Raw genomic sequence first — 12,258 nt, forward strand, 5'->3', positions numbered from 1 at the left:
GTCAGAGTGCATTATTAATATCCTGCTGCATTCACTTTGGTAGTTGCTTTATTTACATTTCTCCCAATTCTATTTGTAAGGGAGTGGTTTGTACTTTTCTGTTTGTGTTACCTTTATCAATTTTAATTAGTTGGGAAGCTTCCTACCTTTTCTTTTCTCTCCTTCCTTTTTCCCCTCTCCATTTATTTAGATCTTCTTTATTTTTTTTTCAAAAAAATTTACACTTTTCAGAATATAAGGTTTATACTATTTTTGTTAAATGTATTCACAAGTATTTTATTCTTTGGATGCTACTATAAATTTAATTGTTTTCCTAATTTCATTTTTTTGTGTTCTCATTACTACTTTATAGAGATAAAATTGATTTTTGTCAATTGATCTCGTATCCTGCAACCTTGCTGAACTTGTTTATTAGATTCTAATGGTTATTTAGTGGATTGTACAAGATCATGTCATCTGCAAAAGGAAGTAGTTTTATATCTTCTTTTAATCTGGCTGCCTTTTATAACATTTTCTTCCTAATTGCTATGGCTAGGAGCTTCAGTGCAATTGAACAGATGTGAAAGTAGACAGATCATTCCTGATCTTAGGGGGAAAGCATTTAGTCTTTTGTCATTACGTATGATGTTATCTGTTGGTGTTAGGAGATTGCCTTCATAATGCTGAGAAAGTTCCTTTACTTTCATAATTTGTTGAGTGTTCTTATGAAGCTGTGTTGAATGTTGTCAGATGCTTTCTTAGTGTTTGTTGAGATGGGCATATGGTTTTGTCCTTTATTCTCTTGACATGGTGAGGTATGGTAATTGGTTTTTGGATGTTAAACTAACCTTGCATTCCTGGATATATCCCATTTGTTCATGGTGTATATCTTTTATTGCTGGGTTTGATTTGCTAGTATATTGTTGAGGATTTTTATGTTTCTATTCCTAAAAGATGTTGGCTTGTGGTTTTCTTTTTTGTGATGTCTGGATTTGGTATCAGGATAATATTAGCCTCATCAAATGAGTTGGGAAATATTCCCTCTGTTTGTATATTTGGGGAAGAATTTGTGAAGATTAGTATTAATTCTTCAAATGTTTGGTATAATTCACCAGTGAAGCCATCTGATCCTGGGCTTTTCTTTGTGGGAAGTGTCTGATTACAAATTCCATCTTTTTACTTTTTGTAGCTCCATTGAGTTTTTCTCTTTCTTCCTGAGTCAGTTTCGGTAATTTGTATCCTTCTAGAAATTCGTCTTTATCATCCAAGTTGTCTCATTTGTTGGCATACAGTTGTTCATAGCATTATCTTATAATCCTTTTTATTTCTATAAATGCTGTAGTAATTTCCCCTTTCATTCCTTATATTAGTAATATGAGTCTTCTATTTTTCTTTGTCAGTCAAGCTAAATATTTGTATCTTTTTGAAGAACCAACTTTCAGTTCCACTTTCTTGTTGAGTGTGCTGAGCATTTTCAGAATTAGAGTGGTGAGCTGATCTTTGATGACTTATTTTTCTTAAGTCTCAGGTGCGCTGGGACTTAGCATCTTATATCTTTAGTAGAATATATTATCACAAGTACTTCTTAAAATACACATTGTTGGAAATAAAAACAGAATGAGTTTAATGTACCCTAATAGTGAGTATTGCAACTGACATCTGTATATAATAGTGTCTAGGAAGGTAGAAACAGGACTTCTGTCTTCAAAACAGAGAGACTTACACTCCCTAAGATACTAAACTTTTTAGAGACCTCCCTCTAACAGGAGATACATTAATTCATAGGAGATAAGCTTATTTGTTACATACAGCAGGTGCTACTGGATGCCTTGGGGCAGGCATTAGGACTTAATTTTCTCTTCGAATTCTGGTTCAGAAGGACTGGGAGGGTTAGATCTAACTGCCAAAGTTAGATTTGGTGCCAGGAGCTAAAGTGGAGCTCCCAGCATTGGCAGAAAGAGATTGAGAAAAGCTTTTGCAAACTGCTGCCTAGAACGCTCTGTGGCCCATTATGAGAAGCGGCCATCTCTAGGGAGACTTCGTGACCAAGAACTGAAGCAAACCTCACGTTGGCTTATTGCGACTGAGTCCGTGATGACCCCTGTGTTGCCATAAGGCAGGAAACTCAAACTGGGGCCCAGGGAATCAGATTGATTGGATAAGGAAAGATGAGTACAGAAGGAAGGAGAAAGACAATGCCTTCCTCAAAATGAACCTGTAAATGAAAATTCTGAAACAAATGCTACAAAGGCAGGCAAACAAAACAGGAATTGGAATATGAATTTATCCTAGATGAAATTAAAAAAGACTTTAACGTTTATTTATTTTTGAGACAGAGAGAGACAGAGCATGAATGGGGGAAGGTCAGAGAGAGAGAGGGAGACACAGAATCCGAAACAGGCTCCAGGCTCTGAGCGGTCAGCACAGAGCCCGACGCGGGGCTCGAACTCACGAACCGTGAGATCGTGACCTGTGCCGAAGTCGGACACTTAACCGACTGAGCCACCCAGGCGCCCCAAAAAAGACTTTAAAAGAAGTATCTTTAATAGGATACCTGAAGTAATAATTTTCTGAAAAAGAAGATAAAATTGCAGGGAAAAAACAAAAGTAGATTAGGTAGGTCTGAAAAAGAACCGATTAGGAATCCTTGAAGTGAAAAAAAAATTGATATAAAAACGTAAGTCAGAATAAAACAGAAGTCCCAGTTCATGGGGAAATTAGGGTATTCTGGAAGAATACTGAGTAATTCTATCAGAAACGCACAGAGATAAAGAAATATGTATATGAGCGTAAAAGATACGGAAGATAGATAAACGCCTTCAACAGATATCTAATTGGAGTTTTATGTATCTTCGTGAATGTTTAGACACAGAACTTCAATCAGTGTTAGTGCAGCTGATGGCTTCACCTAAGGACTGCACAAGAAGTGAGTTAAGTTCTTAACAGATTTGGATTAGAATTTGAACAGTTTGAGAGACACGGAATTGAGACAGAATTTGATTGAGAATATTTGAGAACCGATGTGTAGAAGATTTTCATAGGCACAAGAAGGAAAGAAGGCACAAGGACAGCAAGTGGGGGGAAAAGCCCTTTGGGTTTTGAGGTCGTGTCAATGGGAACGTTTGTTTTCTTTAAGACTTATTTTATTTTTAGAGTGTATAGGAGCAGGAGAGAAGGGGAGAGGGAGAGAGAGGGAGAGCGAGAGAAAGAATCTCAGGCAGGCTCCATGCTCAGCGTAGAGCCTGATGTGGGGCTTGATCCTACAGTCCTGGGATCATGACCTGAGCTGAAATTCAGGGTCGGATGCACGCCACACCTGGCTTCTACTTGGGCAACAGGCAGGGGTATAGATTGTTGCTTGACAGGACCTTCCTTTGAGACATTTGCTCAACAAGATCTTCCATACTGAGCGTCAGCTTTTGTGTTTTTCTCTTAGAATTTCAAATACACTCAACTGTAAAAATGTATTAATTATTTTTTAAATTAATTAATTAAATGTTTAATTTACATCCAAGTTAGCATATGGTGCAACAGTGATTTCAGGAGTAGATTCCTTAGTGCCCCTTCCCCGTGTAGCCCATCCCCCCTCCCACCACCCCTCCAGCAACCCTCTGTTTGTTCTCTGTATTTAAGAGTCTCTTCTGTTTTGTCCCCCTCCCTGTGTTTATATTATTTTTGCTTCCCTTCCCTTATGTTCATCTGTTTTGTATCTTAAATTTCTCATATGAGTGAAGTCATGTGATATTTGTCTTTCTCTGACTGACTAATTTTGCTTAGCATAATACCCTCTAGTTCCATCCATGTAGTTGCAAATGGCAAGATTTCATTCTTTTTGATTGCTGAGTAATACTCCATCGTATGTATATACCATTCATCTATCGATGGCCATTTGGGCTCTTTCCATACTTTGGCTATTATTGAAAGTGCTGCTATAAACATGGGGGTGCATGTGCCCCCTCAAAACAGCACACCTGTATCCTTTGGATAGATACCTAGTAGTTCAACTGCTGGGTCATAGGGTAATTCTATTTTTAATTTTTTGAGGAACCTCCATACTGTTTTCCAGAGTGGCTGCACCAGTTTGCAATCCCACCAGCAGTGTGAGAGGGTTCCTGTTTCTCCACATCCTCGCCAGCATCTAGAGTCTCCTGATTTGTTCATTTTAGCCACTTTGACCAGCGTGAGGTGATATATCAGTGTGGTTTTGATTTGTACTTCCCTGATGAGGAGTGATGCGGAGCATCTTTTCATGTGCCTGTTGGCCATCTGGATGTCTTCTTTCGGAAAGTGTCTATTCATGTCTTTTGCCCATTTCTTCACTGGATTATTTGTTTTTTGGGTGTTGAGTTTGATAAGGTCTTTATAGATTTTGAATACTAACCTTTTATCTGATATGTCATTTGCAAGTATCTTCTCCCATTCTGTCAGTTGCCTTTTAGTTTTGCTGATTGTTTCCTTCATTGTGCAGAAGCTTTTTATCTTGATGAGGCCCCAGTAGTTCAGTTTTACTTTTGCTTCTCTTGCCTCCAGAGATGTGTTGAATAACTTGCTGTGGCCAGGGTCAAAGAGGTTTTTGCTTGCTTTCTCCTCTAGGATTTTGATGGCTTCCTGTCTTACGTTTAGGTCTTTTATCCATTTTGAGTTTATTTTTACGTATGGTGTAAGAAAGTGGTCCAGGTTCATTCTTCTGCATGTCGCTGTCCAGTTTTCCCAGCACCACTTGCTGACGAGACTGTCTTTATTCCATTGGCTATTCTTTCCTGCTTTGTCAAACATTAGTTGGCCATACGTTTGTGGGTCCATTTCCGGGTTCTCTATTCTGTTCCGTTGATCTGAGTGTCTGTTTTTTGTGCCAGTACCATACTGTCTTGATGATTACAGCTTTGTAATGCGTCTGGAAGTCCACGACTGTGATGTCTCCAGCTTTGGTTTTCTTTTTCAGGATTACTTTGGCTATTCAGGGTCTTTTCTGGTTCCATACATACTTTAGGATTGTTTGTCCTAGTTCTGTGAAGAATGCTGTTGTTATTTTGATAGGGCTTGCTTAACTGTGAAAAAATAATTAAAAAAAATTTTTTTTAACATTTATTCAATTTTGAAAGAGGAAGAGAGACAGAGCATGAGCAGGGGTGGGGCAGAGAGAGAGGGAGACATAGGGTCTGAAGCAGGCTCCAGACTCTGAGCTGTCAGCACAGACCCCGATGTGGGGCTCGAACTCACAGGCCGAGAGATCATGACCTGAGCTGAAGTCAGACGCTTAACCGACTGAGCCACCAGGCGCCCCTGAAATTTTAAGTTATTTTGTTGTGTGGGCCAGAGTGACTTCGTTTCAAACATTAATCTTGGGAGCCTAAGAAGAGTGAATTTGTATAGCCTTTAACTTAAAATCACATCCATTCCAAGGGTGACCTTTCTGAGTTCCCAGGAGAATTCAGATTTTCAGCAAGAGTAGAAACTTGAATGAGTACCCAGAGCCAAACAGGCATCTAGTATATTTTAGTACACCACTAATACTCAATTTTTAGGACCAGATGAAGAGAGTTAGTGGAGGCTCTACTCAGTGTCTATAACGCTGTAGTACTGAGATGAAAAGTCTAAGTTCTTAAGCCTGTGCAGACATTTATTTTCTGTTAATTCCTTTATTATATATAATATATAATAATAATATACATTAACTGCTGAGTTGACGTTGCAAAAGATTTGGGTTTTTAAAAATTTATTTAGTTTTTGAGATAAACATAGATTCACAGGAGGTTACAATATTTTTTTTAGGGGGGCCCTGTTGTACCCTTTACCCATTTTCTCCCAAAGATAGTATCTTGTATAACTATGGTACACCGGCAAAATGAGGGAATTGCCATTGGTAAACTGTGGCATCCACAGAGATTATTCCGAGTTCACCAGTTTTACATTTAAAAGTTCATTTTAATTATAATTTCTTCTAATCTAATTCATGATTATTAATATTTTGGTGTATAGTGTACAGCTTGTGAAAGAAACTGAAGGACAGAAGAGAATACATATTAAAAGAATTCGTATGCTGATCGCTTCTCAGCCTTTTGGCTAAGATCAAGTAGACCTTAGTATAATAAAAGAATTAGTATAAAAGGATTTGTCCCGAAGACTCATTGTATAATGTCAGTTTCAAAAGTTTCTTCTGTACATATTTTCGTTTCTAAGCACAAAATAAACGATTATTTAACATTTTCTGTGTTTTGTCCTGCCCCCAATCTCCGTGCTCTCTTGTTGAATGTGTGACCACAGTCAACATTTGTTCTATGAAGGCTTTGTGTTCTTTACCGTGTGTGGTTCTTATCGGCATGGACTCTTACACCGAGTTGGCGGACACGCTGTGCGCTGTGGTGGCTGTCGCCCATGCCGTTTGTGCGCCAGGAAGCAAGTTGAGATTCCAGGGAGCTTAGGTCCCCTCCACTGCTGAGCTTTCTGGCAACTTGCTATTTCTGCGGGCGGGGAGATGGTAGCCGTGGTGGTGGTGCACGTGCGGCGTGGCGAGGACACTTTGCGACATGCCCTCATGATTCGTTTTTCACGATGTGTTTTGTTTTTGTGCCTCTGCTGTTACGCTGAATGAGACAGCTGCTAGCCGGGATGATAGCAGAGCCTGCTTTTCTCTCTGAGTATACTATCTTTGCTTTGGATTCCTCCAAGCAGCCTAAAACACAGACTGACAGTGTGGTGAGTCCTTCCACCGCTTTCTGCATCCCCCCTGTGGGGAAGCAAAGGAATTTGGTAATTCTAGAAGCACATCTCCTGCTGCTTGTCGCTCCCTGTCCCTCCAAGCATCTTCAGTGCCCTCTTGCTAACCCTGCTCTAAAAAATCAGAGTAAACTGCTGAATTCTGACGGCTGGTGTGTTTTCTGGCAGCTTTTTAACAGCGGCAAAATAACACTGTTTTCATTAATGTGGCGAAGGCTACCTTCAACTTGGTCTAAACTCTAAGTTTTCTCTCTGGGGAATGTTTGCTCATTAACTAAAAATGGTATGCATTGCTAGAAATCTCTGTTCTACTTTTGGCAGGAGGCCAAGAATATTTTGAGCTATGACTCACTGAGAAAAACAATGCATTGTTCATAAATCCGTAATTGAACAACATTGAGTAGGTGGGTGGATTCTACTGTAACAAATAATTGCATCTTATTTGGGGAGAGTACCAGTTTTCTATAAAACATCTGAAAGGAAGTAATTAATCTCATTATGTTTCAATTGACTGAATTCATATAATTTTGAATCCTGCATATAAGTTCACTTTGAGGAAGTGGACTGTTTTCATACGTATCTTAAATTCTTAAGTTAGGAAATTAAAACTTAGAGATCTTTGATTGCCCAGTATGGAAAGCTTTTTGTGTTGCATTGGACACTAATTGGGATTGAGGTTTTCCTTTTTTTTTTTTTTTAGTGTTTATTTTTGAGAGAGAGAGAGAGCCAGCAAACGGGGGGGAGGGGGGGGGCGGGTAGAGAGAGAGAGACAGAGACAGAGACAGAGAATCCCAAGCAGACTCCGCACTGTCAGCACAGAGCCCGATGCGGGGCTCCAACTCACGAACCATGAGATCATGACCTGAGCTGAAATCAAAGTCGGATGCTTTACCGACTGAGCCACCCAGGTGCCCTAAGGGATTGAGGCTTTTTTTAAACGAGGAGAATTGGTTTAATTTATTAAGTAGCTGGTGATGAAACTAGAACATTTCTGTACTTAATCCATGCAGCCAGGAAGGACTTGGTGTGCGTATGGTCAATAGCAATCCTAAATCACATTCTGAACTTGGTTTTAGAAAAGAAAGCAGCTGAGAGTTCTAGTGATGCCCTAGCTTGGATCTCAGGGCAAAAGGTCTCTCCTTGGTTCTGGCTACAAGTAATACCTCGCTATTTTCAAAACTGGTTTGAGAGGCAGACAGGAATCTAAGCTAACCTACCAATTTATTTTATTAAAAAAATTTTTTTTCTTTAAGTAGACTCCACGCGAGGCTCAAACCCATGATGCTGAGATCAAGACCTGAGCTGAGGTCTAAGAGTCAGACACTTAACAGACACCCCGCTAATTTACTTTAAAAACATAAAATGATATTACTTTATATTTTATGTAATAGTAACAGACTTAAAAAAAGGAAGATCCCCTCCTGGGCCTACTTCCATATACATAAAAGTAATTTAAGTACCTATTCTATTGTAAAAAATGCTGATGCCTTTGAAATGTATGTATTTTATATGTTTATAAAATAAAGTTGTAATTATTTAAAAATACCTTGAGTAGACTAAAAGTCTTCATTTATCTTATTTAAGTGTTGTCCAGATAAAAACTTCTCTCCATGCAACAAAGGGAAATCACGGCATAACCTATAACAAAATACAAATGGAACACACATTTAGTGAGGGTCTACTTATGAGTTCACCAGCTATTGATTTTTCCTTCATTCAGATTTTTGAAAATGACCCCAAATTCTCAAAATTACTGTATCCTTAGTGCTCAGCAGTCAAAAAAATAGTTGTCGAAAGAGAGAACAAAACATAATTGAAGACAAATCTGGCAGGGAACCTGTGTGTGCTTTTAAATTAAATGCACTTTAGATTAGAAGAATTTTTCTGTTATCTAAGAATTGCCTCCGGGAGAAAGTACTGGTGACAGCTGAGTATTGACATGCGTTGAGCTAGTTCTTTTGGCTTCTCTCTGGGAGGAGGACTTCAGAAGCCCTTTTATACTGAAGGAAGTAACTGCATAAGGATTTGACAAGCATATACTAAGCCTCTACCACCAGTCAGGCAAAAGCATATACTAAGCCTCTACCACTAGTCCTGGGCACCAAGATGGACACGCAGGGCTCCCGCCCTCCGAGCGTTTATAGTTTAGTCTAGAGACAAACACTTAGAATGCAAAGGAATCAAGCCTTCCTAGAAGAAAATAACAGGGATAGGAAATGTGTTAGCGCCCAGGCAAGCCATATGAAACTTCATAAAAGAAGCTGCATTTGAAAGTCGAAAAGTAAATGAGAGTTTGCTGGGCAAAAGTGAAGGCCTTACAAGTGGTGACAAATCTTTCATTTTGCTTCTGCAGATTCCTAATTCAAATTTACGAGGTAACATGGCAATGCTGCCCTTAGCTGTGTCTATTTAAATATGTGATGTGATACACGTATTGAAACACATTTGCAGGGAGGGAAAGTTTTTAAACGGTAGGTAATGTTTGTCCGATAGTGTGATAGGTCAGTTATAGAAGAGCTTTTTGTATGGACCACAATCATGTGTCAAGTAATTTCCTTAAAATAGAATATAGACTCTCTTGCCACTCTTCATCCTGACTTAAATGTTTTACGGAACCATTTCATTTCCTTTCTCTGCAATTTAACGATCTTAATTTTCAATATAGGGATTGAGAGACTTCTTGAACTCTATAAAGTAGGTTTTTTATTTTATAGTGTGTAATGTAGTATATTTTTAGGGCCAGAAAGCATTAATGGTCACGCTACACAAATATAGCCATATATACAGCTTGTAATTCTTTGAAATGGCAGAGAACAGGAAGATAAGAGTTACGTTCCCCCAACTTTTCTCCCTAATACAACCCTAAGGGAGATGTCTTGGACTGATAAAATTTGATAAGTCTTTTTATATTAGAGGGAGAAGGTGTACCAGTTGTTCTTGGGGAAAATCCAAACGTATGACAAGAGTGGAAATAGTAGTAACGGTGGCAAAAGAATCCCACCCCGCATGCCCAGTACCCAGTAGCATCAGTGAATGGCTCATGGCTCTCTTATTATCATACCCCCACACTTGTCTAACCACCCTCCCACACACGCACACCTCCCTTCCCCGTCCCCATCCCTGTTGGGTTACTTGAAGCAAATTTCAGAAACCTTATTCCATCTAAATGTTTTGGTATATATTTCTGAAAGATAATGACTAAAAATATATAACACAGTGCATTTATCACACCTAAAAATCAGTAGTTTCTTAGTATCGAATACCTAATGGGAGTACAGTGCAGAAAATTGAGAACACTTGCAAAGCTGAGTGCCATCTCCACTGATACTCAAGAATACTCAGGGGTCCCTGGGTGGCTCTGTTGGTTGGGCGTCTGACTCTTGATCTCGGCTCAGGTCATGGTCTCATGGCTCGAGGGATCGAGCCCTGCATCGGGGGGATTCTCTCTCTTCCTCTCTCTCTGCACCCACCCTCAAAAATAAACATTAAAAAAAGAATATTCGTTATTTGACCTTTCCTTGGTCAGCTGTACAAATGTACAGGAAATGTCTTATTTAAAAATCTACCGAGTTACTGAAACATAGTGGCTAGGATTTGCTCTAACGCTTTGTTTAAAACTTAGAAGTTATTTTATCATGAGCCACTTTTAAGGCTCTAATTTTGGTCAGTGTATTACGAATGCAGTATAGAATTTTGAATCTCAGAGAATCTCCTTCGTTATCATGGAACCTATGCCAGGCTGATGTAATCAGGAGAATGTCGCTTAATTTGGAGCATTTGTCATGGCAACAGAACAAAACAAAAAGCTTTCATATGTGGAAGAAGATATTTTTAATGACAAGTTTTTCTGAAAATTGCCATAACAATTTCATTTAGAGTGCTGGCTTCAGATGAATGAGGCATTTCCATCTCTTGTAACAAAGATGTTTTTCAGGTCTTAGCCCAAATAACTATGAGTATTATTTTATCGTAGGGGACACTTGACATTGCTTTTTCTGGATAGCTGTCTATTTGAATGAGGTTTGCTAATTGAATCCCCGTGTTAATTTTGTCATGGGGGAAAAAGCTAGGGACCTTATAATGGGGAGAGGTATGTGATTAGCTTAAAATGAAATTGTCAACGTACTAATCTTTGCTATTTAGTTACATATAGCAAAATAAATTTTCTAAATACTCACCGTACTAGTTTTGCCTTGCATGAAAACATTCTAATAAATGAACTAATTGTGTTTGATAAATGTATCTAATGGGTCTTGGTGCTTGGCGTTTGTTCTTAACAGTTTTTTCTGTTCCTTTTCTTTATGATACTTCTTTGTTTTTCTTAGAATGCATCTATCCAAGCCACGAAATCTCCTGACAGTGTTAATGGAAGTGAACCAACCACTCCTCAGGTCTGTTACTACTGTTATTTTTAAAAAATAGCAAGTCATTTCAGAGTGTTGGTCAATCTATATTATTAGCATTTGACTTCCTATTGAAAGAGTGATGTCCAGACATTTGATATAATATGTATATGTCTGGTAAATCCAGATGTGTTGATGCTTTCTTGGAAACAGTTTTAAATAAAAATCGTGCATGTATATACAGCAGTCATGTAATACGACGTTGTTACTCATTTAAAAAATTAATGGCAGTAAAGAGAAAACTTTCTGACAAAAAGGAATATGACTTTATGCTTGTAAAATATTAGGGATAGTTTATATTGAAAGACATATTGAATTACATAATTTGGAAGGGGGGGATATGGACGGAATGGGATTTCTTTTAAAGTTTGCTCTAATGCAGAGTGTTTTACTACTAGAGCACTTGTGTTATCTTGATTTAAAAAAGTTACTTGGGGGTGCAACACAAGTGACATTCTTTTGATTCTTTCCGAAAACGAAAGAAAAAAAATTCATTAAAAGCGTCATTATGACAGCAATGTCTGACATGAACATTCGTTTACTTTGGCTCTAGCGATGATGTTATCATTAACCTGGCTATTCTTAGCAGTCTCTAATGTAGGGCAGAAACATTTCTAATCTGTGAACCTGGAGCATATATGTAGACAATTTAGGAGCTAGATGATTTATGAACTAAATTGTGTAGACTAAACATTCTAAAGTATTGTCTAGCACAGATACAGATTATAGCTTCACAAACTCCGTGAACAGATTCTATGAGCTGAGAACTTTGTTCCTTTTGGGGGGAGCTGGTCAGGTTCTGGGCATAGTCCAAGTCCCTGGGCTTCTGGCTCTGGCTTTGCTCAGCCTCCCTAGTTAAACTATTCCAATCCTCTCCAAATACATCATTATCTAGAAATGCCATGAAGTAGGGGTAAAATATTTGGAGGCACTGGTCTAAATGGTACTGGACAGATCCAGGGGTCTTTAATGAATATTATTTAAAACTATTATTTAGAATGCGTATTTTCCTCTCTTACAGAATAGTTCAAAAAGGCTAAATACTGTTGTAAATGCAAAAACTAGAATGAATGAGAACCAGCTTTCTAACACATTCAGGAGAAATTTAAGTTTTAATGAAGGTGAAGAATGAACATGGGTGATACTCAGGAAGTAAGCC

General features: G+C 38.4%; 1 protein-coding gene across 8 annotated transcripts in view; it reads left to right on the plus strand.

The window, feature by feature from the left end:
* The window catches only part of GOLGA4 (golgin A4), a 129,483-nt gene that overhangs the window by 22,810 nt on the left and 94,415 nt on the right, over positions 1-12,258 (plus strand). For 4 of the 8 annotated variants that reach the window (XM_058729385.1, XM_058729386.1, XM_058729389.1 and 1 more), the window contains 2 exons: positions 6,577-6,675; positions 11,022-11,087. In XM_058729385.1, coding sequence (XP_058585368.1) covers positions 6,577-6,675; positions 11,022-11,087 — 165 coding nt within the window. The remainder of the gene's footprint in view (positions 1-6,576; positions 6,676-11,021; positions 11,088-12,258) is intronic. The other 4 variants (XM_058729390.1, XM_058729391.1, XM_058729392.1 and 1 more) reach the window with 1 other exon arrangement.

This window comes from Neofelis nebulosa, chromosome 5 (assembly GCF_028018385.1).
Source record: "Neofelis nebulosa isolate mNeoNeb1 chromosome 5, mNeoNeb1.pri, whole genome shotgun sequence".
Taxonomy (NCBI): domain Eukaryota; kingdom Metazoa; phylum Chordata; class Mammalia; order Carnivora; family Felidae; genus Neofelis; species Neofelis nebulosa.